Consider the following 27970-nt stretch of genomic DNA (forward strand, 5'->3'; position numbering starts at 1 on the left):
TTGTTTTTCTCCTTTTATTCCCAGCTCTTAGTACACAGGTGTTTTTTTTTTTTTTTAGTTGTCAGTGGATCTTTATTTTTATGTGGTGCTGAGGATCAAACCCAGTGCCTCACACATGCTAGGCAAGCACACTGTGCCACAACCCCATCCTAGTACACAGGTTCTTTAAAAAAAATAATAATATATATATTATTAATTAATATATATATTAATTAATATATATATATTAATTTTTTTTTTAGTTGTAGTTGGACACAATACCTTTATTTATGTGGTGCTGAGGATCAAACCCAGGGCCTTGCATGTGCTAGGCGAGCACTGTACCACTGAGCCACAATCTCAGCCCAGTACACAGGTTCTTAATGCTGAATGAATATGCCTGTGAGTTGTGCAAACCTTACACTTAGCAGCATGAAACCTATGAATGAATGCATTTGAATTTAAAATATTTCATTAATAGTGGCATTTAAAAGATGGTATGTCAATAATAGTCTGCTGTAATTTGGCAGAAAGTATGAAAATGCTGTCATTTTGAAACATGCATAACTGTGCAAGTGTTGATAGTAAAACGCCCTGATCTTATTTATTATAATTATAGCCTTTGAAGAAGATGGTGGAGAGGATTCGAAAGTTCCAGATTCTCAATGATGAGATCATCACTATCCTGGATAAGTACTTGAAGTCAGGTGATGGGGAGAGCACACCTGTGGAACATGTGCGCTGCTTTCAGCCACCCATCCACCAGTCTCTGGCCAGCAGCTAAGGGCTCAGGACTGTGCCCATGGCATTTATTAACTCTAATGGCATGTTCTTTCTGTAAACTGTTTAGTGAGATGTTTAGGGAATATTTTTCAGTATCTCTGTACCTGTTCAAGGAGGTGCTTTTCAATCTAAAATTTTAATTTTATAATATGGACTTATTTTTCTAGACTAAAATTATATGTTTTTGGTAATTAGGAAGTCTGAAAATACTGGCTGCCAATTGTTGCCATCATGTTCTTAAAAATTTGTTTGCAGTTTTCCTCTGAAATGTTCCAGTAGCCACCTGTCAGAATGCTACTGAGTTCCTTCACTTACCCCTTAGGAAATGTAATACCAGCTAACTGTATTAAAATCCTATGCCAATTACCACTAAACTTTGTTTCACATTTGTTTAGGGATTTTTCTGATGGTCTTTTATGAAGAATCTTTTCTAAGTCATTGTCCCCATCCCTCTTGTGTCAGTGTTTCAGACAGTGAATTTGATTCCTCTGCTTCTGCTAAATCCAATTGTGACAAATTAATTTGTGAGATATGACTTAAAGGTTAGAGAAATAAAACTAATGAAACCCAGTTGTGTTACTACAACCTATCCTTGTTCTGTCTCTTATACCCAAGTTCACAGATGGGGTTCAGATTGAAGTCTGGGTCACTTTCAGCATTTTGAGGTGGGACATGATCAAAATGCTACTCTTCTGATCAGCACACAAATTTACTTCATATTTAGGTTTTGGCAGGGATGAAATGAAAGCCACGCCAGTAAGATATAAGACAACAGCTGTGTTGGCTGCTTCATTCTGGACATGAAGAAAGAACAGGCGAGCAGTTTGGGAAATGATTGACTTGGGACTAGAAGGACTGAGAAGACCTTAAATCCTGTCCCTAACCACTTTAGCTGTTATTCCCAACAGCTGGGTGAACTGCCTCATGTAGATGGAGTTGGTCCTGTAGTGGGTGATCTTTCAAATGAAAGTTTTGATCAGAATCTGACCTACTATTATAGAAATAGATAAAAATATCTGTAATCCCAGCTACTCAGGAGGCTCAGGTGGAACCACTTGATTGTAGGAGTTCAAGGCCAGCCTGGGCAACATAGTGAGACCCTGTTTCAAAAAATTTGCATTATGGGGCTACGAAAAATCCAAATCTAGGAGCTTCAAGTTTCAGCTGGGTTTCAACCCTTGCATCACAAATATATTACATGGAAGGTTGCAGTCAAGAATTTCTAACAGCTCCTTAGAGCGCCAATAATAAAAGAAAGCTGGAAAAAGGACATTTCACAAAATTGGAGACTGTCAACTCTACCCTGATGAGGTCAACAAAAGCTGCATGGCATGACAGCACAGCCTCCACATAAGACTGCAGGACTGAGTGGTGCCTTACCACGACTAGCCAATGTGTAACTTCAGACAGAAGCTTCTGCTCTTCCTGCCACAAGTGAGGACTGGGGGAACACCCAGAGGAATGGAACTGTCAATGCTTTTTTTTTTAAAAAAAAGGCCAATGACTTGAATAAATAGAGGTTCCAGGGCTGGATGGAGTTCATTATACTTTCCTATATATTTTTGCATGTGTTTGAAATTCTCCATAACCATTTCCTTAAACAAAACATTTAATGATCCAAGTAAACCCTTAAGCAAAGCAAAATACTTGGTACAAAGACTGTGTTTTACAAATATTTCAAGTCCATTCCAAGCATTTGGACTTAGAACTTTGTTTCAGCTTGTCTCTTTATTTATCTAAATTTAAGAAATCACTCTTTTCTTCTGATTTTATTTCCCACTTATTAAAAGGTCTAAATAACAATTAACTTATTATGAAAATAGACTGAAAAGTACAAGAGCTGATATAAAATGGTCCTAAAGGTTCCCATGGAATTCAAGTAACCGAAGAATAAATCCAGCCAAGGTACAAAGCAGAGCCCAGCCTGGCAGATGCACGATGTGCTGGTTTAATAGGGTTCTAAGAATACCATCAAATGCACACAGTAAACCACATGTGTGGTGACAAGTCATAGCCTAAGAAATATTTCCTTGGCATAATTCTTCTTATTATTTTTTTTTGGTCTGTGAGTTTCCTTCAATTAGTAACTTAGGATTCCCTTTAACATTTCAACATCAAAATAATTCATCCAAACAGGAGCCACTTTTATAGGTAAGATAAATCAGAGGATAATGTATTGGGATAGTTTTGTTCTTGTTTACAATCAAAAAGCCTTACATGATCAAGGATTGATGGGAGTGGGAATGACAAATGTACATTTCAGACTTTCATCAATAATGAAAAAATAAAGCATTTTTATAGACTTAAAACTTGTCATTAGTGCATTTAGATTTTGAAGAAAGAATCAAAATGTAAAATACCTCTACAATTATACAATGTTAATAGAAATTGGCCACACACTGAGGCCATTTTTAGTGAGCTACCATTGTTTAAATATAAGAAAAGTAACTTCTTGGTCCAAATTAGTGAAAACTTAAAAAAGATTGTCTTTAGAGAACATTATTTGAGGACAATGCTTTTTCAGACAGATTCTGATATTCAAAATCACTATAACATAATTATGGATTAACCTTTAAATCGTATCTTAAAAACCTGTCAGATTTCCATTTCTCCGTGAGATATTCTCACCAGTGTGTTGTTCAATTCCACAGGTTAAGCTTTCTTCATTATTATTAAGAACTTCATACATAGTAGGGAGATTGCCATTCATTGCTTTATCATCTTTTCGAAAAGACACAGGCAGACTTGCTAGACTAAAGCTGACATCTTTAAAGGCATGCAACAAGAATATCCCCACAATGATTGTGAAGAAGCCACTCAGAGTCCCAATGATATCATCAGCAGGCATATCTTGCCACTCCTTAAAAAGAATAGCTGAACAAGTTAAAACTGAGGTTGTAAAGAAAACGTAATATATTGGTGTTACGAGGGAAGTGTTGAATATGTCCAGGGCCCGGTTTAGGTAATTGATCTGTGTGCTCACACAGATGACGAGGCTCAGCAGCAGAATCCAGGCCAGGGGATGCCGCAGCACAGGCTTTCCAGCTAACAGTTCTTTGATGGTGATGCCCAAGCCCTTTGCACAGGACACTGAAAACGCTCCAATCACAGAGCAGATTGTTATGTACACAAGAATATTTGTCTGTCCGTGGCGAGGTCCCACCACAAAGATTAATATCAAGGACACAATGACCACAATTGTTGCAAATACCACAAAACCTGGAGGAGGCAAAGAAAAGATACTTGGTCAAGAATTTAGTCAAACACTGTCCTTAAACATTTAGAGACTCCAAACGAAACAATGCAGTAAGATAAGAGGGTATAACACAAAAATAAAATTCAACTTTATTTTGTTGCTCTAGCAAAAGAATACCCACAAAGATTTCATTACATGTACACATTGGAAGGTTAAAGTATGCTTTATGTTCACAAATTTTAACACCAATAATATTTTCAAGTAGTTTCTTATGCCTACTTAAGTTCTCTAACTCACACAAAAAAGTAGGACAAGGGTGATCAGTACAGGGACAGAAACTAGTAGAGAAATCACAAGGTGCCCTTGAATGTTCAACAATGTATAGATGCCAAAAATGGGAGTTATGAATCAAGTTTTCCCTAAAAAAGAGTAATTTTTTTTTCTAATATTTAGGAACAAGTGCAAGGATAAACAGCATGCCATTAAGAGAATTTGAAAAATATGGCAGGGTTTCTGGCAGAATTTGGAGAACTGAAGCTAGCATGAAAATAGCTAAAAACCATTTAGCACTGTGGCCAGGTGTTGCTCCTGGCAATTTGTACTTAATGATCATCTGCATTTTAAGATAAGGCACTCTGCGTTCCTCAAACTCCACTAATAAAAGATTTTTAAAGAAACAAATACAGAAATAATGGCAACAATATTTTAACAAAGCAGAGGATAACTCATAATTGACTCAAGATAGGTGAATCATATCAGTAATCAGATGTGAAAATGACTCAGAAACACTGAACACTCACAAAGTAAAGTCCCCATGAAGGAATGAAGACAACTTTGAACTAGAGGTCTGGCTGGAAGTCCATTCAAGAAGCAATGTGACTTCTGGTCCCTGCCAAGTTCTGCATGTCTGAGTGACTCTTTGTCCCTCCCATCCACTATAAGCAATAGAGGACTCCTAACCAGTTCCAGCTGAGCATGTGAACATCATGCTAAAATAAGGGGCTAAGGTAAGGGGTGCATCTGGGTGTTAACCTCTGTTCAACACTGAATGTCTGTGGCCAGTCAGGGACACTTCTTTACTGGAGATCTCACCAGCCTGAATTTTAAATAAAAGAAGGCAGTCAAAGACCAAGAGGCCAAAACAACAGAAAAAAGCAAAAGCCTTTATTTCTTCCACTAGACAGAGGAAAACTTCAAAATAAATAACTCTTCATTAAAAAAGAAAAAAGCGGGGGGGGGGGGGGGGGTGCTGGGCCTGTAGTTCAGTGTGAGGCCCTGGGTTTGATCCTCAGCATCACATAAAGATAAGTAAATAAAAAATAAAGTATTGTGTCCATCTACAACTACAAATTTTTTTTTTCAAAAAAGATGAACTATTCCTAATATCCTGAGAGGCAATACTGAAATATCAGACTTACCTTGTACTCTAAAGCAACTTCAAATGATGGATAAATCATGAAACCAAAACAACAACAACAACAAAAAATAAACAATACTTGAGAACAATCGAAGCAGCCATAACTTAAGGTACCAAAATTCAAAAAAAAGGGGGCGGGGGGAAACTGCTCAACACTCACCACTGCTTTTTCCCCTGGGGAACTGCCCACTCAGCAAAGGAAACTTAAGGAAGTTTCAGTGAACTAGATAGACACATGTTGGAATTTGGAGTTGGCTAAGCAGCTAGGATTTAATAGGCCAAGCTCCAGAAAAGAGGAAACTACCAAGTAGTGACCCCAAATTTCTGTGTGCTATTCCCTTAAGCATTTGCAGGCACATAAGCTACACAGCCAAGGTCAGAGAAGCAAAAAAAAACAAAAAACAAAAAAACCCCAAAAAACTAAAAGGAGGATGTGAGGCTGAACTGGGATATCAGCAGTCTTGTGGTACTAAGTGGACACAGGAACTCACAACTTCCTAAGTGAAGGAGCCCAGGCTACCAGCTGAAAGCCAGAGTGATATGAAGAAAAAAAGGCAAACTGAAAACCAGACTTAATGAAGCTTACAACAACACCAGGGTGAAAGTGGTCTGCTGGACTTTTATGTTTCTGCCAGAGGAAATTTAAATTCTCTCTGAAGGAAAACAACACTCAAAATCTTCACATTTTCTCTTATATCTTATGTTCAGCATTTAATCAAAGTTGCCAAAATAGACTGGGCTCACCTGGCTTGGGAGGCTGAGGCAGGAGGATTGTGAGTTCAAAGCCAGCCTTAGCAATGGCAAGGTGCTAAACAACTCAGTGAGACCCTGTCTCTAAATAAAATACAAAATAGGGCTGAGGATGTGGCTCAGTGGTCTAGTGCCCTCCCCCACCCCAAGAAGAAAAGATCCTAATAAGAAGATGAAACAAAACCTAAGGAAAATCCTGGATAGTAAAGTAATAGACCTTATAAAGCACTAATGAAGCTAAAATAGATCAAGCCTAGGCTTCCTGTCTCAGTCTGGCCCTGCCATCATAACCACGTCTGTAGATGTGGATAACACATCTTGGGACCTTCCAAGAAAACAGCAAAACTTCACGTAGCAGTGAATATATTACAGGCAATGAATGGGATCTCCAACAGGCTTTGATGCAGATATTGAATGTATGAGTTCTGATGAAAAATCAGATAATGAAAGCAAAAATGAAACAGTGTCTTCAAATTCAAGCAATAAAACTGGAAATTCTATAACTGAAACCACCAGTACCTTAGGGGTAAGAACTCAGGGCCCTACCCTAACAGCAAGTGGCAAAAATCCTGTAATGGAGCTCAATGAAAAAAGAAGAGGTCTCAAGTATGAACTCATCTCAGAAACTGGTGGAAACCATGACAAGTGCTTTGTAATGGAGGTAAAAGTAGATGGAAAGAAATTCAGAGGCGCAGGTCCAAATAATCCATGGCCAGGGCAAATGCAGCCTTAGCTGCCCTGGAGAAGCTGTTTTCTGGACCCAATGTGGCAAATAATAAGAAAAAGAAGATTATTCCTCAGGCAAAGGGTGTCATGAATACAGGTGTGTCTGCAGCATTCCAGGCAGTTAGGGGCAGAGGAAGAGGAACTCTGACAAGGGGAGCTTTTGTTGAGGCTATAGCAGCTCCTGTCCACATAGCTCCAGGCTATGAAACACCATATGGTTACAGAACAGCTGCCCCTGCCTATGGTTTGCCCAAGAGAATGATTCTGTTAACCTGTTATGAAATTCCCAACATATCCCATTCCCCACTACTCATTCAAAACAAATGACAGAAGCTTATTCCTATTGAACATCAATATAGTATAATACAGAATATTAAAGAAAAAGACTTTTTATCTTGCTTTCTTTGAAAACATATTTAATCAAAATTATTTGTAAAGATCATCCTTCCTACTTTTTTTGATTTTAACAAATACAAATTTAGTTCTTTAAAACTTGGAAACAGGGGCTGGAGATATAGCTCAGTTGGTAGAGTGCTTGCCTCACATGCATAAGGGCCCTGCATTCAATCCCCAGCACCATCAAAACAAACAAACAAAAATCTTGCAAAAAAACAAAAAAAGAGAAACCAATTCTGTGAAATGGTACCTCATTTCTGGAAAATAATTTATACCAGCCCTTCTGTTCTAAGGAAATAAAAGTCTAGACGTTCAAAGTTTAAGTTTTAAGAAAGTATCAGATTATATAAAATTGAATTTGTGAAGGACATATAGTCTCAAACACTGATCACAAATAAACTGCTTTGTTGTAACACACACACACCCACACACACATACACACACCCAAGAGCTGGGGATGTGGCTCAGTGGTTAAGCACCCCTGGTTCAATCCCTGGTACTAAAAACCAAAACAAACAAAAACAAAACCCCTGTTTCAAAATAAAATATAAAAGGGCTGGCGATGAAGCTCAGCAGTTAAAATATTCTCTGGTAGTTAGTGGGGATATTTTTATTTTACTTTACAAAAGTAAAGTAAGAATAAAGGCTTTTCTTTTAGACTTACCTGGATCACCTAACTTGTGTGACATTTCATTTAACGTCTCAATCTCCTCTTCCTTTGGAGCATGGATGACCATAACTGTAGATCCTAGAATGCTTAGCAAACATCCAATTTTCCCATGAAGATTAAGTCTTTCATTTAGAAAGTATGAAGAAAGAATGGCACTAAAATGGGGAGAAGAGAATGCTGAGAACTTTCAAATATCAGCTATTTTTCTCATTTTTAAATATCAACAAACTTATAATTTAAAATTACTGAACCCACACTAGAACACTGAGAGCTTATGAAGTATCTGGTCTTTAGCCAAAAAAAAAAAAAAAAGTATATGATTGAATATATACCATAAGATTGTATATACACCATACACTAAGATGGTATTTATCATCTTTCTACAGGAAAAAGTCCATATGAAATGCACAAAAAAAGAGCTATAGTTTGTACAACTTAAGTTCTAATTAAGACTCTATATCCAAACCATTAAAAATTGCTCAACTTTAATTTATCCCTAAAAATTCATGCGTTCCACTTATGTATTCATTTAACTTCATATAATTTGCCTACTAATTATCCTGTTATTTAGAAATGTGGAGTTAAAAGCAAAAGAAACAAGGGATTTGTTAAAAGCAAAATTTGTTTATAAATTATGTTTTAACACCACAGGTTTATCCATACCTAAAAAGAAAATATAGTATAAACCAATAAATAAAATAACGGTGTAATGTAAGGAAAGTTAAGGGTAAAGGCTTATATCGAAACTCTATTTTACATAGTTTCTTAAAAACAAAGAAGAAAAATAATACCTAACTATAGTCAGTCAACTTTCCAAATCCTAACCAAAACTCAGACGTCAAAATGAGCTTAGTTGTTTGGAATAATCATTAAAACAGAAACAGAACAAGCCTTGGACTGGTCTGGCAAAACAAGCACCTCAGGCCAGTCTTCAAAGGCATGGAACCTCACCCTGGCTTTCTGTACTAGGTGTAGAAATCTATTCATCAGCAACCATGATCTACCAAAGTATACATACACTTAAATGTTGGGACAAATGCAAATTTTAAAAAATTGAAATCAAAGAACTAGTATTGGCTCTGTATACAAAACAAAGCACAAAATCATCTTCCCCCAATAAATTAACAACTTGCCTATGCAGAGGATAACTTTTGAAGAGCAAATTACTACACAGTACAAAAATAAGTCCTCTAGTCTATTGAAATTTAAGTTATGCTGAATACATGTAATTAGACAGCACTGAATACAGACCGAAATACTGACTATTGTTGGCATATGTGAAAGGTTGTGTCCTTACCTTACGAGGACGCTGAGAGCTCCCAGTGGAGTCACTAGCGTGGCTGGTGCAAAGGCATATGCAGCGAAGTTGGCCACCTCGCCTGCCCCCACTTAGAGAGAGACAATTTTAAAAAAATAAAAAACTTTCAGAAAGGAATGTATGATTCAATTTGGAAATGCTTTCACTTTATGCAAAATCTCTATTATTTCAACTGTATTCAATAACTTCCATATTTTGTCCCCTTTGTTAATAAAGATTATGATTCTCTAAGTTGTAAATATCTAGTGCCCAAGTGAATTAGAAAGAACACAAATCTATAATTTTAATTGAAAAAGCTAGTGGGCTGGGGTTGTGGCTCAGTGGTAGAGCGCTTGCCTAGCATGTGTGAGGCACTGGGTTTGATTCTCAGCACCACATAAAAATAAATAGATAAAATAAAGGTCTATCCAACAACTAAAAAAAATTTAAAAAGAAAAAGCTAGTTTATATTTATTATGAAGGTAGATTAATATAATAACTTAAACATTTATATCCTAGGACAAAACCACAAATCAATGAAAAGAACTAACACTGATATGAAGATACTTCTGAGTCTTTCTCACTGGCTTCTCCAGGAAATACAGTAGGGAGAAAAACAATGACACTACTCTCGTAACACTTCCAAATTTAGTTAGGGAAGACACACAAAATACATGTGTCAAAGAGTTTAAAGTAAGAGCCTGATGCTGTAGCTCATGCCTATAATCCCAGCTACTGAGGCTGAGGGAGAAGGATCAGGAGTTTCAGGCCAGTGGCAGCACAGCAAGACCCTATTCTCAAAATAAAAATAAAAAGGGCTGAGGATGTAGCTTAGTGGTAGGGCACCCCTTGGTTCAAGACCCAATACACACATGAACTGCGACCTCACCCTCTGCCCAAGTACTTAAAAGTGCTATGGAGAAAACAAAGCAAGGGTAAAGAGTAGAAGAAGCTAGTGACAAACATGTCCTAATTTATATCATGGTATCAGGAGGCGACTCTCTGAAAAGGAAACTAAATGAAGTGAGGGATTTATCTGGGGGTAAAACATTTCAGGGAGGGATAATGTAAAGTACTAAAACCTGACTGAAGATGTCTGGCACGTCTGAACACCAAAGCAGCCAAGGTGGCTCCAATAGAGCCAAAAAAGATAGGACCTTGCTGAGTCTCACTGCAGATTCTATGATATGTAAGTAGAAAAGACACTGGGGAATCCTAAGCAGAGGAAGGTCATGACTTCATAAGGATCCCTCATAACTGTTTTCTGAAATGGTTATACCAATTTTTTACCTACTAATGTATAAAAGCTTTCTGTTCCACACTCTTCACTATACTTGATATTGTCAGACTTAAAAAATTTGCTAATCCATTTGGGATACAGAATTATTCTATTATGCTTCCAATCTGCATTTCCCATTCTCATCTATTTATTGGCCATGTGACATCTTTTCGTGAAGTAGTGTTCAGATTTGTCCCTTATTTGTCTACTAGATTATTTTCTTTCTCTTATTATTTATTTACATGTTTTGGGCATAAATCTTGCTTGTTAAATACATTCCAATTACTTTTTTCAAACTCTCCATCTGCTTTTCATTCTCATAGTAAACTCTTTTGATCAAATTAAGTTTTCTGTTTTATTTGCAGTATCGGAGATATTCCTTCTTCTTCTTTTTGTTTGCAAAACCCAGGGCCCCATACATTTACTAGACAAATGCTCTACCACTGAGCTACATCCCCAGTTCTTTTTATTTATCTAATTTTTAACAGGGTTTTTCACATTGTCCAAGCTGGCCTCAAACTTGTAATCCTCTAGCCTCAGCCTCTGGAGTACTGGGATTATATGTATATCATCATACCTGGTTAATACTGTCAAAAGTTCTAATTTCAATGTCAAATCTTAAAATATTTTTCCTTTGTAATCAATAATTCATACAACTAGTTAAAAAATATTGTTCTAAGTTCAACATCATACCTTTCACATTTAGGCCTATAGACCACCTAAAGTTAAGTGTATGAAGAATGCAACAGGAATTGAGTATCTTCTTTTCCATGTGGATTGTTATAGGAATGCATTTCTCTACATTAATGACACCTTTGTCATATACTGACTGAGGGTCTGTTTCAGGGTTCTGTATTTTATTCTATTAGTTTATACATCTACCTTGATGCAACACTATACTAACTTGATTAGTATAACTCTACAACAAGTCTTAACAAAGAAAGAAAGAAACATTCTTACAGAATGTCTTTGCCCATTTGGGACTTTCAAATTTCTATATAAACATCAACTTTTCATATATCAAAATCAACCTATGGTTTTGAATGCGATAATATTCAACCTGTGCAGTTGAAGAAATATGGCAGTATGAAGAAATATGAAAATTTTACATGATGAATCATGAGGATGGTATCTCCTATTTGGAACTTCTTTTTCTCAGTAATGTTTTGGTTTTCTCAATGGGGGTCTTTCCCATCTTAGGTTTATAAGTAACTATTTTTTAAATTATATGCCGATATTACTATTTTAACATTTCATTTTCTAATGACTGCTAACATACAGTGAAATATTCAACCTTACTAAATCTTAAAAAATTACTTATATATTCTTTGAAAGTTTTATACAACAAGCATGTAATCTGCAAATAGCAACAGTTTACAAATGCCTTTCTTTCTAATTCTCTGTCTTCCTACACTTGTGAAAGTCATACACTTGTTTTTATTTAACTGAATACCATATGATACAACACGTATCATAAACCTGTCAAGTTTAATATTAATATTTAGCTTTATTATTTTTATTCATCAACATTCAGGCAGATATACTCACACATTCCTCACTCTTTCTGTATCTGTGAACTTCCATTTGGATCAATCTCTTTCTGCTAACTGTATATCCTTTCAAATGATCAGTTTTGGTTTGTCCAAAATATGTCTGTTGAGTTTTATTCTTGAAGTATATTTTCACTGAATAGGGAATTACACTACCAGTATTTTGTCAGAATTCTGAAGCTCTATTTCCAACTGTTTTCATTTTCAATGTTGTTAAAATTCTGCTTTCAATTTATTATTCCTTTGAGGGTACAATGATATTTTTTTCCTGACAGCTTTTAAAACACTGTGCCTTTGGTTTTCATCACTTTTACTAGCAAGTGTTTAGGTAGTAAATTTTCTTTTCACAAATTCTGTGTAGGTCTTGTTGTGCTTCTTTTATCTGAAGTTTAATAAATTTGGTCAGTTTTGGAAAAGTCTCATTTTTCTGTTCAAACATTGCCTCTTCTCCATTCTCTTTGATCCTTATTCAATTAGTCATTGAATCCTCTATGTTCCATAATCCTTGGATTTATATTTTCCATTTTTTGGTCTCTGCTTGCTACATTTTAATTTTTTTCCAAACTACCATCAGTTCACTAAGTCTCTCTTCATCCATACCTAACCATACCTTATTAAGCAATTCAATTTTCTTTATTGCATTTTTTAATTCTAAAATTTCTTTTCAGTTCTTTTGCCAATCTGTAATATCACTATATGCCAGTGTAGTGAACAAAGTTGTTTTATATTCAAGATACTTCCCATATCTGGAGAGTCTGTGGGTCAGGTTTCTGTTGCTTTTGCTAAATTCTCAATCTCTTGTGTTCCTCCCTTTAATTAAATTTAACTTAATTAAAGAGATGGGGGGCTGGGGTTGTGGCTCAGTGGCAGAGTGCTTGCCTTGCATGCGTGAGGCACTGGGTTCAATCCTCAGCTCCACATAAAAAAATAAATGATCAAAATTAAGTTGTTGTGTCTATCTACAACTAAAACATTTAAATAAATAAATAAAGAGATGGGTCTTATTATGTTGCCTAGGCTGGCCCTGAACTCCTGGTCTTGAGCAATTTTGGCCCTGAGTCTCACAAAAAAATGTTAAAATGACCGGTGTGTGTCACAGTCCCCAGCAAACATTTTATTTTTAATGTTTTAATTACTTTATACGCCTGTAATCCCAACAATTCTCAAGGTCAAGGCAGGAGGATTATGAGTTCAAAGCCACCTCAGCAAAAGCGAGGTGCTAGGCAACTCAGTGAGACCCTGTCTCTAAATAAAATACAAAATAGGGCGGGGGATGTGGCTTAGTGGTTGAATGCCACTGAGTTCAATCCCCAGTACAAAAAAAAAAAAAGAAAGAAAGAAAAGAAAGGGTAAGGACAGGATGGTGTTATATCTTCTGGTGCTGTTATATCTCCAGCACCTAGAAAAATGTCCGACATACAGGAGACAATCAATTACTAATTGTTATATAATCAAGACTCAGTGTTAAGAACAATTGTTCTCTACAAACCTTTTTAAAGATAGTCAACAAATAAGCACGGACAGTCTTATCAAATAAAAATGCCTCCTTTTTAATTTGGAATAAGAACCAATGAAGGCAGAACTGAAAATTAGATTTTCCTATGAATTTTCACTTTTAAAATTACCTTCTTTTTTTTCAGTGCTGGGGAATCTAACCCATGGCCTTGAGAAGACTAGGCAAGTGCTCTATAACTAAACTATAACCCCGCCGCAAAATTATCTTCTTAAATTTAGCAGAATTTAAAAAAAATGTACAGGGGTATCAAACATGTTCTAATCAGATGAGTAAAAAGGTCTTAATATGCAAATTAAATAAACTATTAGCTGCTGAATAACTTTTACAGACTTATATATTTTGTTTTTTTTTTTTTTTAAATATTTATTTATTTATTTATTTTTAGTTCTCGGCAGACACAACAACATCTTTGTTGGTATGTGGTGCTGAGGATCGAACCCGGGTCGCACGCATGCCAGGCGAGCGCGTTACCGCTTGAGCCACATCCCCAGCCCCCCAGACTTATATATTTTGAATTTTTTCATTAAAACAAGATTTAAATTTTAAAATTTGCTAGTAAAAACACTGTAATAGTATGTGCAAATATTTTAACACATAGTTATAACATTTTCTTGAAATGTTCTCTATACATACTTGACAGCAGTCCAGCCCACCACAACCATTCTTTAAGATATGCATGGCCACCTTGACCTGTGAATGAAGAAATATTTTACTTCTTTGGAAGATGATCACACTCTTTTTTAAATTTTTTTTTTAAGTTGTCAATGGACCTTTATTTTAGTTACTTATACGTGGTGCTGAGAATCGAACCCAGTGCCTCACACATGCTAGGCGAGCACTCTACCACTGTACCACCATCCCAGCCCCAATGATCACACTCTTAAATAAACTATGACAACTATAATAATAAACAGACTTGTTATAACACACTAAATAAAATATTTATACTAATAATTGAATGGAGATCAGTAGAGTAGAGCAAAGGGATCAGGGGGAAGGAGGTGGAAGGAAAAGAGAAGAATAATAAGATTGATAAAATTACGTTATACGTATATGTGAATATGGCATGATGAATCCCACTATTACACATAATTATAATATACCAATAAAGACATAATATAAAAGCAAAAGCATTCAATGAATAAAAAAAGGGGTGGGGGTGTAGCTCAGAATTTGTCAAGCATGTGTAAGACCATGGAATAATCCCCAGCACCACAAAACAAAATATCTCATTTCTCGGCTATAAGTACTTTAAATAAATGTATCTGCAGCTCCACTTAGCAGGAGACTCTAGTCCTTCCTATAAAGACTAAGAACTGATCATAGTATGGGGCTGCCCAGATGCACTTACTGCTTTATCCTTGGCTTTACTCTTCACCAAACAATGTCAAAACACAATCCATACTTAAGCCAAGGTGAATGAATCCTTTATAAACATATTCTTTATGGATAATGAAAGAGTGTGCCTTAGGATCAAGGATGAGGGACTGGGAAACAAACAGTAGATGTTACTATTTTTTACTTTGCCCAAGATGGCACAGGAAAGAGAGAAAGTAATAATTTTTACTGCCAAAGCATGTCTACTCATGAGGTCCAAAGAGGTCTAGAAGTAGAGATAGAATGATAGGCTACCCCAGCTTTCACTAAGACTCTGGTTCTATTCATGAATCCTATTTCCTGCTCTGTATTAAAAAATTTAATAAAAGTCTGGGTGCTAATTTGACATTGGTCCCTCTTCCCTTTGCTAATAACAGCAAGTGTGGGAAGTTAATTGATTTGACATCTTTCTGTTTTCTTATTACAAAATTGATATTTAATTGTCTATAATCATTCAGAAGTCTTAAACAGTTGAAAGGTTTGACTCTATTCATGAAAGAATATGTGTTCTTCCACAGTCAAAAAACCTGAGTATGTAAGTACACACTAAAGTCATTTCAAATCATATATGGTGCAACATACCTGCTCTCATAGATCCTTTTCTGGCAAGTCGCAGAAGGCCTTTTTTTTTCAAAATGAAACTCCCTCCTATGAAAATGCTGGAGGTCATAGCCAATCCCAAACCAATATAGAAATCATATTTTCCACGCCCTGGGCTCATTTCGTTTGTCACTTAAGAAGCTCCTGTGAATCACATTGATTACAGAACAGAGAAACTTGCTGGCACTGAAGGCAGGGGGATGCAGTCTTCACATCTAAACAATACAAAATGAAATGAGATGTCCACAGAATGATCATGACAGTTCACAATTTAAATTTACTTAATTTCTCTTCTCAAAAAGGAAGAAAATTTTATTACTGTTATAGATTAAAAAAATGTAATTTAATAACCAATCTAATAATTGCTTCTTCCAACTATGGCCAAAAATTGGATTGTGACATAAAACCAAGTGTTAATTGACTTTATAAACTCTCATTCTATATTTTTATAAGAAAATGTTTCTCATCATAGCTAACCCACAGCAACAAAACTCTCCTAATGAGGAAAAAAAATTCTACAGAATAAAACTCAGACATAACCATACACAAATCTAGCTTATTAGTATATTTATCAATTTCACAAATGTGTCCTTATTGAATAATTTATATAGAGAAATTCCAATTTTTCCCATGTATATATTTTCTTCTTAGTAATATATGTGGATATAAACATGATAATTTATTTATTTAACCTATCAGAGGATATGCTGAGAGAAGACCAAGTTCACATTATTTGTTAGCAGAGAATGACAATTCCAATAAAAATGTATACTTGTGTACAAGGTTTGGTAGTATTGAATTTTAGAGAACATGACCATGTTACCAGAAGCTCAATCTACAAGATCTGATGGGAAGTACAGGCTACACAATTTTTTCCACATGAGCCAACTCATGAATTCTGCCGACTAAATTAAAGTGTCCAAAGCAAAGAAAACACACCACTTAGCAACAAGGTTTGTGACTGGTTATAATTGCAAGTCTATCTTTCTAGCATATTTTGGGATTTTTTAATTCTACAATTTAACTACTGAGTCCCAAAACCAATCTGCAGTTCAGTTAGGATCCTTACTAACAAGCCATAATTTTCCATCCTTCAAGTTATGACATTCTGGCCTTTAATCAAAACAACTCAATTTCCAAACCCACTTATCCCTCAATTACTTTCTCTGTTCACTTAAACATTGTTCATTAGATTCACACTGTATGTGCTAAATGTTATGCTAAGCACTGTGGATAAAATAGTGATAGCTTCTTGTGGCAGGGAATTTTGCTTAGTGAAAGTGCTTGCCTACTATGTGTGAGTCCCTGACTTTGATCCCCAGAACCACCACACACATATCCAAAGATAGCTTTTAAATAGCTTTTAGTCTTCAATAGGGAAACAGACAAGAGGCAATTAAGTAAGGAATACTAAATAACAAAAACTACCAAACTGAGTTGATATCACTTCATGATATCATTGTCACACCACTGTTTTGATTTGCCAGTTGAAGTTCACTGATTCTTGTACACATCAATGAGTATATTTTTCCTCACCCTACTGACTTGAGACTTGACCAAGCCTCGTCATTGCAAGGCAAGTTTCAATGGCAGAATGCCAGTTTTTTGGTTTTGGGATTTTTTTTTTTTTTTAGTACCAGGAATTGAACTCAGGAGCACTCGACCACTGAGCCACATCTCCAGCCATATTTTGTATTTTATTTAGAGACATTTTACTTAGAGTTGCTTAACACCTCGCCATTGCTGAGGCTGGCTTTGAACTCACGATTCTCCTGTCTCAGCCTCCTGAGCTGCTGGGATTACAGGTGTGTGCCACCATGCCTGGCTGAGAGTGCCAGTTTTGAGTACAGACTTAAAGTGGTCCCTCATACTTCTGCTTGCTCATTTGTACACTGCCATTACCACATCAACATCCCCCAGGGAGACCACTAATCACAATTGTGGGAAACTCACTGAACAGAATATCCCAGGTGACTCAGACCTGTGAGCCTGAACAAGTTCTCATTCCTTTGTGCTACTGAAATGGCTAATTTATACACAAACAGGCTTTCTGTAGTAAGTATAAAAATTTACATCATGATTTTTGAAAAACAAAAACTTGTCTCAGAACACAGGGATCACAGGGTGATGGGGATATAGCTCATCAGCAGAGCACTTCCCTAGTATGTGAGAGGACCTGGGTTCAATCCCTAGCCCTGCAAAAGAAAACAGAGATCACAGTTAAAGCTGGGGGTTCACTTTATTATTCTTTCTACTTTTGTATATGTCTAAACACTTCCACATATAAGTTTTTAAACACATCCTTCAGTGCTCAAGAGCTATAGGGACCCCAAGACAGAAACCACTAACAAGTTGCCAAAACAAGGCTGCCCCACAATCTAGGACAAGATATTACTGAAATATGGAAAGAAGAAACTCAAATCAGACAGGTGCTGAGTTTTCTAAGTATCAGTCACATAATATATAGCTTATGGCTATTTGAAGTGCTTTCAAAATTAATCTTTCTCACAAGGGATTTGGACAAATATCCCTAGTCCTCCTTGTGCTGCTTTTAAGGCAAGATGAAACTAGGACAAAATCATAAGTAGGGAATTTGAAGACTCCATCCTGCCTCTAGATGGGTCTATAACCTTAGATGAGTCAAACCTTAACAGATGTGTAGAAGAAAAGAAAGAAGTTGAACAATCTAAGGCATCGCCCTCTTTATGTGTCACATGGGTCATCTCAAGCTACCACTTACCTTAATGCTAGTTAGGAGATCCCTGCTGACAGTAACAATCAGTTACTGAGATAGAAATATAAGAACAGAAAATGCAGGGGAAAACTTGAGAACAAGGTGAGAACAAATTATTAGGGACAATCATTTCTATGCAATATGAGGTCATTACAAAAAATAATAAAGTGTGTGCTTACACAGTTTAACTCCTGTGTTTATGAGCTAGTCTCCCTTGGCAGACTGTAAGTTCTTGGGCTCCTGCACATTAAGCACCTTTTAAGCCTGTGTGACTCTGTTTCAAAATAGGTCTTAATATATGTTTTCTAGGTAAATATAGATGAATGGAATGATTTATAATTGGCCCTAAAAAGTAAAGCTGCCTATTTTGAAGTGGCCACTAATACAAAGAAAACCACTGCATCATTTAGATAAGCATCCTAAAATGTAAACAATGCTTTAGAGCCTACAAATTTGAAAACTGTAAAAAAAAAATTATCAAAGTCAGCCAGGAAGTAATAGTTCTAGATACAAGTGAAAGTGAAAAGATAATGGTCATAATGTCTGGGGAAATCATAGTTAAAAAACCTAGCCACCCAAACACATCAACCCTCTTGGCAGGCACATCGGTCTAATGAGCATGGGTCACCTAACTTTAATTAACATCCCTGAAGATTATCTGATGTAGGGGCTGGGAGTGTAGCTCAGTGGTAGAAAGCTTGTTTAGCATGTGAGAGGCCCTTGGTTCAAGTCCAAACACCAACAACCAAAAAATCATCTGATGTATAAATCATCATTCTCCTTTAACCATCACCTTCATGAAGCAATGCTCTTTTTTAAATTATTATTATGCAAGTTCTACTGAGAAGTGACTACTTCACAGTTGTGTTTCTCACTATAGTTTTTAAAGTTCTGTGGCTCACAAGTCACATTTTTGAAGGTCTAAACAGAACAAATCAAACATATAGTCTGAATATTCCAGAATCAATCAAATGGAACTTTGTTATCTGCAAAAATGATATCCAGAAATAATTCAGTTCTATTTTACAGTCCTTATCTCCAAGTAACAACAGCCTTACAAATTCAAATTTGGACTTTACTAACATGAACCTGACCTTATTTTTTTTTACCTGCTGTTTTGGGAATTGAATACACAGGAGCTTTATCACGGAGCTACATACCCAGCCCTTTTTATTTGTTTCTATAATACTAAGAAATGAATCTAGCCAAGTGCTCTATCACTGAGCTATATCCCCAGCCCTCACCCAGCTCTTTTTGACCAGGGTATTGCTAGATTGCCTAGGCTGGCTTTGAACTTGTGATATTCCTGATCCTCCTGCCCCAGCCTCCTAAGTACCTGGGACTACAGGTGTACGCCACCATGCCCAGATAAACCTGACTTTTAAATGCCAAATGTACAACTATTTTTGTAATATTTACTAAAAATGTTAACTTTCATTGAATGCAAGCTATATACATGTGGTATAAGGTCTACAATTAAGACCAATATTATGTGCTGACCCAATATCTGGTAAAACTAGAAAAACTTTCAATGGCCTCACTACAAATTTCCCTCCCCACTCTGTTCCTATTAATAAGATCGTGAAGCCAAACAACTCTCATTTTCATGGCACCCAGGCACTGTCCTACTCATCCCTATGTAGTGGGTTTCACTGCCCTGGCAGTCTAAGGAATTATTAAAGTAAGCAATTACATCCGATTCAGGAACCAAAAAGTACTCATTATCACAAAGATTGCCTCCCACAGCTCTTGGTTCTTCATTCTGTTGTGAACAACTCCCATGAGGTTTTTTTTTTTTTAATATTTTTTAGTTGTATTTGGACACCATACCTTTATTTTATTTATTCATCTTTATGTGGTACTGAGGATCGAACCCAGTGCCTCATCCATGCTAGGTGAGCACTTTAGCACTGAGCCACAACCCCTCCCATAATTTTGTATGATGTATAGTGTCTTTCTCCCCAGGGCAGGAGGATATGTGACTAAGAAACTGCTGTTCATCTCATGTGCCCAGTGTCAGTGTTGTGGGGAGAGAATCCCTTCCCAACCTACAAAGTAAAGAGGTGATTAAAATAATGCATATAATAAAATCCTACTCATTTTATCCTAAGGTCAATGCAAGTTAATTGTTCCTAACTTTATCATGGCTTATATATGAATTGTATCCACAATATTTAACTAAGTTTCATAATGCTATTTCAAATATATTCTTCTCTTTCCATTTTTTAAAAAATATTTTTCTTAGTTGTAGGTGGACACAATACCTTTATTTTATTTATTTATTTTTATGTGGTGCTGAGGATTGGACCCAGTGCCCCATATGTACGAGGCAAGTGCTCTGCCACTGAGCCACAATCTCAGCCCTTCTCTTTCCTTTTTATCTTTATCTCTGTACTAGGAAAATTTCAAACACATAAAGCAGAAGCCCTTTAAGGACCAGGTGTGTTGGGGCAGAGGATGTGGCTCAAGCGGTAGCGCGCTCACCTGGCATGTGTGCGGGCCGGGTTTGATCCTCAGCACCACATACAAACAAAGATGTTGTGTCCACCGAAAACTAAAAAAATAAATATTAAAAAAATTCTCTCTCTCTCTCAAAAAAAAAAAAAATAAAAAAACAAAACAAACAACCAGGTGTGTTAATCATACATGTGGGGCTTTAGAGAATCCTCATAGCCAGACTGCCTCTCTCCGGCCTACTTCATTTCCCAACACAGAATCTGATGTCCATCACATGGGGGTCACACTGTCTACAAACACCAGAACTCTATATATACTCCATTCCCATGACAGGCCATGGCTCCTTCCTCCTCCCCTGCCTGGCTTTTTACTAAGAACAGGCCAAACTTCAAGCTGTGCTACAGTCTCCTCCAACACCTCTAGCTCACAGGCATTTTTCTCCTTTCCACTTACTTACAGTTAGTTTCATCAAATTTACCTTACCTATCTCATTTACTCAACCATCAAAGATGGTTACCTATCTCATTTACTCAACCATCAAAGATGTACTGAGTACATACAATATTCTAGCAACAGGAGCATAGAAGTGAATAAAACAGATAATAAATTTTATCTTAATGGAATTTACCTTCTGTTGGAGGTAGGATGGAACAAATAAAATAAATAAGGACACCGGAAAGTGGCAAATGTGATAGGGAAGATAAAGCAGATTAAGGGCACTGGGGAGTTGCAGGAGGAGGAGGAGGCCTTCTGGAGAAGGTGTTGAGTGAAGACTTTAAAGACATAGGAAAAGAACACAGCAGCAAGAGAAGAAAAGTGCAGAGGCTCTGAGCTATGAACAAGTGTGCAGTTCTCCAGGAAAAGAAAGGTCATTGTAGTTGACCCTGAGTGAGCAAAGTTAGGTATTAGATATCAGAGCAGAGGGGTGTCAGATCATCTGCGGGGGGGCCCCCCTAATGGCTATATAAAAATCCAAGATATCGAACAGATCTGTAATCCACTTATTTTACCAAATCACAACTTATTTTTACAGAACTTCATAGAAACTGTTCTAGTTCAAGTTAATTTACATAAAACCAATACAATTAGATATACCAAAATTTTTAAGGCTGAGCATACTATAGTCTGAAAGATGCTCTTAGTTCTTCAATACAAAAAAGTCTTTTTTCCTTGGCTTGTTAAATAAGGGCTTAAAAATGTGTGTGTATATATGCATATACACATGTATATATACATGTGCATATACATATATATGGATACACACACATATACACATTTATTTATTTATTTTAGCCAGGCATGATGGCATATACCTGCAATCCCAGTTACTTGGGAGGTTAAAGCAGGATCACAAGTTCAAGGCCAGCATGGGCAATTTAGTGAGACCCTGTCTCAAAATAAAAAGGAGGGAGAGCACTATGGATGTAGTTCAGTTGTAGAGTACTTGCCTAGCATGTGTGAGGCCCTGGATTTGATCCCCAATACTTAAAAAAAAAAAATAAAAAACTTTAATAAATTTTATTGGATATATTTGAGGTTTACAATGTTATGGAATACACTGAGATAATAAAATGGTTACCATAATAAAGCAAATTAACATGTGGAAAAATGTAATATTTAAATCATATGTTTTAAGTATGAGTGAATCATTTTTTACAACAGAAATATACTGAAAACAAATGAAATTTTTATTATTATTTCTCCCTAACAATAATGGCTATCACTCACTTCCTAGTATCTTCCTAGGCTCTGTTCCAATAATTTACATATATCATTTCCCTTCTACACAATAATTGGAAAGGGTTTCATTATCCTCCACCTTACAGCTGAAGAAATTCAATATCTCAAAAGATATGATCACATGCAGAGGACTACTTTTACACCTAGATGCCTGTATTATCTTAAAATTTTTGAGTTCTTACTCTTTACTTCTGCTTGGTTTTCATGGCTATCTAAAATTAGCTTTAATTTTTCCAAACCTCTCATTTGGTTAATTATTTTAAAATCCATACTTACAAATGCTCCAGAACCTCTTTGAAAAAATAAATAAAATTGATAAATCCTTAGCCTAATTAACCAAAGAGGGAAAAAAAAAGAACCCAAATTATTAAAATTCATAATGAGAAAGTAAATATTACCACAGACACTAATAAAATACTAAGGATAACCAGAAACTATTCTGAAAATTTATATTCCACTAAATTAGAAAACCTTAAAGACATCAACAAATTTCTAGAGACATATGACTTACCCAAATTAAACCAGGAGGGCATAGAAAATTTAAACCTATCAATTTCAACTCATGAAACTGAAGATGCCATCAAAAGCCTACCAACAAAGAAAAGCGCAGGGCCTGATGGATTCTCGGCCGAGTTCTATCAGACCTTCAATCTTCTATCAGACCACCAATCTTCCTCAAATTAGTCCACAAAATAGAAAAAGAGGGAACACTTCCAAACTCATTCTATGAAGCTAGTAGCACCCTGATCCCCAAACCAGACAAAGACACATCAAGGAAAGAAAACTCCAGAAAATATCCCTATGAACATATATGTAAAAATTCTTAATAAAATTCTGATAATTTGCATACAAAAACATTAAAAATGTAGTGCACCATGAGTAAATGGGTTTCACCCCACGGACACAAGGTTGGTTCAACATACGGAAATCAATAAACGTAATTCACCATATCAATAAACTTAAAAACAAGAATCACATCATCTTAATAGATACAGAAAAGCATTGACAAAATATAGCATCCATCTGTATTCAAAACACTAGAAAAACTAGGGATAGTAGAAACATATCTCAACATTGTAAAAGCCATATATGTTAAATCCAAGGCCAACATCATTATAAATGGAGAAAAACTAAAAGCATTCCTTCTAAAAACTGGAACAACACAGGGATGCTCTTTCAGCTCATCTATTCAACATACCCTTCAAACTCTATCCAGAGCAATTAGGCAAAAGAAAATCGCAGGGATACGAATAGGAAAAGAGAAGTTTAAACTGTCACTATATGCTAATAACATGATCCTATATTTAGAAGGCCAAAAAAACTCCACCTGCAGGATATAAAATTAACACCCATAAATCAATTACATTCTATATAACAGTGATAAGTCAGCTAAAAGAAATTAGGAAAACTATCCCATTCACAACAGCCTCAAAAAAATAAAATAAAATATTTGGGATTCAATCTAACAAAAGAGGTGAAAGACCTCTACAATGAAAACTACAGAACACTAAAGAGAGAAACTAAAAAAGACCTCAGAAGATGGAAAGATCTCCCATGTTCTTGGATAGGCAGAATTAATAGTCAAAATGGCCATACTACCAAAAGCACTATACAGACTTAATACAATTCTTATTAAGATTCCAATGATGTTCTTCACAGAAATAGAAAAAGCAGTCATGAAATTCATTTTGAAAAACAGGAGGCCCAGAATAGCCAAAGCAATCTTTTTTTAAATAAATAAATACACACACACACACACACACACACACACATATATATATATTCAGTTGTAGATGGACCTTTATTTTATTCATTTATTCATATGTGGTGCTGAGAATCGAACCCAGTGCCTCACACATGCTAGGCAAGTGCTGTACCACTGAGCCATAACTCCAGCCCCCAAAGCAATCTTTAGAAAGAAAAGTAAAGCAGGAGGCATCACAACACCAAACCTTACACTATACTATAGAGCTACGGTAACAAAAACAGCATGGTTTGGCACGAACACAGGCATAAAGACCAATGGAACAGAAGACACAGACAAACCCACATATCTAATACTGGACAAAGGCACCAAAAATATACACTGGAGAATAGATACCCTCTTCAACAAATGGTGCTGGGAAAACTGGAAATCCATATGTAGCAGAATGAAATTTAATCCCATCTCTCACCTTGTACAAAATTCGACTCAAAGTTGATTAAAGACCTAGGCTTTCCCTTCAGTAGATAAATGGATAAAGAAAATGTGGTATATACACACAATGGAATATTATTCAACATTAAAAGATAATAAAATCATGGCACTTGCAGGTAAATAAATGGAGCTGGAGAATATAATGCTAAGTGAAATTAGCCAATCCCAAAAAACCAAATGCCGAATGATTTCTTGAATTTAAGGATGCTGGGGAGGGGGATGATGGGGAGGATCAAATGAAAAGGGGAAGGAGGGGAAGGGAGGGGCATAGGGGTAGGAAAGCCGGTAGAATGTGATGATCATCATTACCTAAGTACATGTATGAAGACACAAAGGATGTGACTCTACTTTGTGTACAACCAGAGATATGAAAAATTGTGCTCTATATGTGTAATATGAATTGTAATACATTCTGTTCTCATATATAACAAATTAAAAATAATTAAATAAATAAAATTGTTTTTCCCCACCAAAAAAAAAAAGACCTAGACATCGACCAGAAACCCTCTGCCTACTAAAAGAAAATATAGGCACAACACTCCAACAAGTCCCCTTAGGAACCAATTTCCTCAATAAGACTCCTAAAGTACAAGAAGTAAAATCAAAAATCAATAAATGGGATGCTATCAAACTAAAAGCTCGTTCACAGCAAAAGAAACAATAAAAGCATGAAGAGAATGCCTACAGAATGGCAGAAAAATCTTTGTCACCCACACCCTCAGATAAGGCATTAATTTCCAGTATATACAAAGAACTCAAAAAGTTTAACACCAAAAAAAAAACAAAACAAAACAAACCAGATGACCCAATCAATAAATGGGCAAAGGAACTAAAGACACTTATCAAAAGAAGATACACAAATGGGCAACAGATACATGAAAAAATGTTCCAACATCTCTAGCAATTAAAGAAATGCAAATTAAAACTACACTGAGATTTTACCTCACTCCAGCCAGAACAGCAATTATCAAGAATACAAGAAGGCTGGGGTTGTGGCTCAGTGGTAGAGCACTCGCCTAGGATGCATGAGGCACTGGCTCAGCACCACATAAAGTAAAATAAAGACACTGTGTCCACCTGTAACTAAAAAATAAATAAATATTAAAAAAAAAAAAAAAAGAATACAAGAAACAGGGGTCTGGGGCTGCGTCTCAGTGGTAGAGTGCTTGCCTACCATGTGTGAGGCACTGGGTTCGATCCTCAGCACCACATAAAAATAAAATAAAGGTATTCTGTCCATCTATAACTACAAAAAAAAAAAGAAGAAGAAAAAGAATACAAGAAACAATAAATGTTGGCAAGGAAGTGGGGAAAAGGGTACACTCATACATTGCTGGTGGGACTGCAAATTGGTACAACCATCCTGGAAAGCACTATGGAGATTCCTCAGAAAATTAGAAATGGATCCACCATCTGACCCGGTTATACCATTTCTTGGTGTATATTCAAAGGAGTGAGGGAGTCAAAATCAGTATACCATAGTGACACAGTCACACCAATGTTTACTGCAGCTTAATTCACAAAAGCTAAACTATGAAACCAACTGAGGAGCCCTTCAACAGCTGAATGGATAAAGAAAATGTGGTATATATACACAATGGAATATTACTCAGCCATAAAGAAGAATGAGTGTGACATTTGCCAGTGAATGGATGGATCTGAAGATTATTATGCTAAGTGAAATAGGCCAATTTCCAAAAAAAAAAAAAAAAAAAACAAAGGTGGAATGTTCTCTGATATGTGGATGCTAATACACAAAAAGGGAGGTGGGGAATAATAGAAGTTCAGTGGATTAGACAAAGGGGAAGAAAAGGGAGGAGGATAAGAATAGGAAAGACAGTGGAATGAATCTGACATAATTTTCCTATGTACACATACAAATATATCACAGTGAAACTCCACATCATGTACAACACAAGATTGGGATCCTGATGAGAATAAGCTATACTCCATGTTTGTAAATATGTCAAAACTGACTCTACTGTCATGTATAACTAAAAAGAACAAATTAAAAAAAAAAATACTCCAGAACCTAAATCTCCAACCCTAACTTAGCAACATTAGTCATAAGTTAAAATTTTAACTTACATGTAAGTTTAATATGGTCTCTCTTTTGAAAACCAGGGATGATTTATTCATTCTCATTTTCTTGTAAATACTACCCTTTATTTCCATTTAAAGTTTTTAACTTTACTGTTCCAGCCTGAAAAGAAGAAAATACAGAAGTAGGCAAAAGGACTTTACCACTTTTCAAATTTTATTACTAGCCACTATACTCATTTTACTCAGCAACTAACATCAAGCCTATTCAAACAAACATAAGAGAGTGCTTTCACAGTTTACTGAAACAAAAGATCGCTACTTTAACATTTCCTCTTTTTAAAACATCCTAATTGAGCACATAATGTGTAACAATTTCTAGAACCCGGAAATCAAGCTGTAACACTATATTAAATGACTTCATATTCTATTCTAGCAAAGAAATTAAAGAAGCACACTCGCAATACCAAAATATACTGAGTTCTGCACTGTCGTATAAAGTGAAACACTAGATTCAGGGATCTTGTCAAAGTTAGGAAATTAAAGGACACGTTCAATGCGTTACAGAAAACGGAAACCACTTTCTAAAACTCACCAAGACAAAACTACTCGAAAGAACTTATTGCACACGAGCCACCGACAAGGCCAACGAGCCGGATTTCCGTGGGATTGAATGGCAATCCGATGCGCGGCGGATTTCCTCACTGCGGATTACTAGGAGAGCCGCGTCCATCTCAGAACACGCGTAAAAGAAAGTCGCCACGGAGGGGCTGTCCCCCGACCCGAGACCGGCAGGCTGTCCCGCAAGTCAGCCCCTCCGCGCGTGCCTCAAGAGAAGGAGCAGCGACCTCACCCCAGGCGGCACGCGGGCCGCGCGACTTCCCCTCGGCACTCCGACCCTCGGAACCTTGGCTCACACCCCCACAAAGGCCGCTCCCTCCAGCGCTCGCGCGGCCACCGCCTCCGTCGCCGTCCAGGGGTAAGTGCGAGCATCCGGGGCTGCTGCCGTGCAAGCCGCCTTCTCCATGGAAGCGTTGAGATAAACCTACCCAGGACGACCTCCAGCCCACCGCGGCCGGGACCGAGGGCCACCGCCGAGGAGAACCTGGGCGCGACCGAGTGACGCCAGACTCCACGCGCGCACACGCGCAGTGATGAGCCCCGCAGGCCCCGCCCCGCGGTGTCTCGACCAGCCGGTTCCGGCTTCTTCACCCGCCGGGGTCAGCCAGGCTCGGGGGCTGGGAACCGGAAGGGAGAAAGGTGGTA

The 27970-nt window shown here is 36.7% G+C and overlaps 2 protein-coding genes across 7 annotated transcripts in view; one reads left to right on the plus strand and one right to left on the minus strand.

Moving 5' to 3' along the window:
* Cyfip1 (cytoplasmic FMR1 interacting protein 1) overlaps window positions 1–3071 on the plus strand; it is an 89855-nt gene extending 86784 nt beyond the window's left edge. For all 3 annotated transcript variants that reach the window (XM_076851259.2, XM_076851258.2, XM_077109180.1), the window contains exon 31: window positions 599–3071. In XM_076851259.2, coding sequence (XP_076707374.2) covers window positions 599–763 — 165 coding nt within the window. In that variant the 3' untranslated portion in view covers window positions 764–3071. The remainder of the gene's footprint in view (window positions 1–598) is intronic.
* Nipa2 (NIPA magnesium transporter 2) lies at window positions 2376–27832 on the minus strand. Of its 4 annotated transcripts, none has more exons than XM_076851262.2 (7): window positions 27754–27827; window positions 26753–26867; window positions 15519–15751; window positions 14193–14249; window positions 9215–9305; window positions 7912–8072; window positions 2376–3981 (listed from the first exon to the last, which is right to left on the minus strand). In XM_076851262.2, exons 3-7 carry the CDS (start codon window positions 15655–15657, stop codon window positions 3347–3349), a joined length of 1083 nt encoding a protein of 360 aa, XP_076707377.1. In that variant the 5' UTR covers window positions 15658–15751; window positions 26753–26867; window positions 27754–27827; the 3' UTR covers window positions 2376–3346. The 4 variants fall into 4 exon arrangements, with proteins under 4 accessions (XP_076707377.1, XP_076707376.1, XP_076707375.1 ...); XM_076851261.2 differs by having other exon boundaries at window positions 27558–27822; XM_076851260.2 differs by having other exon boundaries at window positions 27300–27822.
* Window positions 27833–27970: the final 138 nt, after the last annotated feature.

Source organism: Callospermophilus lateralis, chromosome 3 (genome assembly GCF_048772815.1).
Source record: "Callospermophilus lateralis isolate mCalLat2 chromosome 3, mCalLat2.hap1, whole genome shotgun sequence".
Taxonomy (NCBI): domain Eukaryota; kingdom Metazoa; phylum Chordata; class Mammalia; order Rodentia; family Sciuridae; genus Callospermophilus; species Callospermophilus lateralis.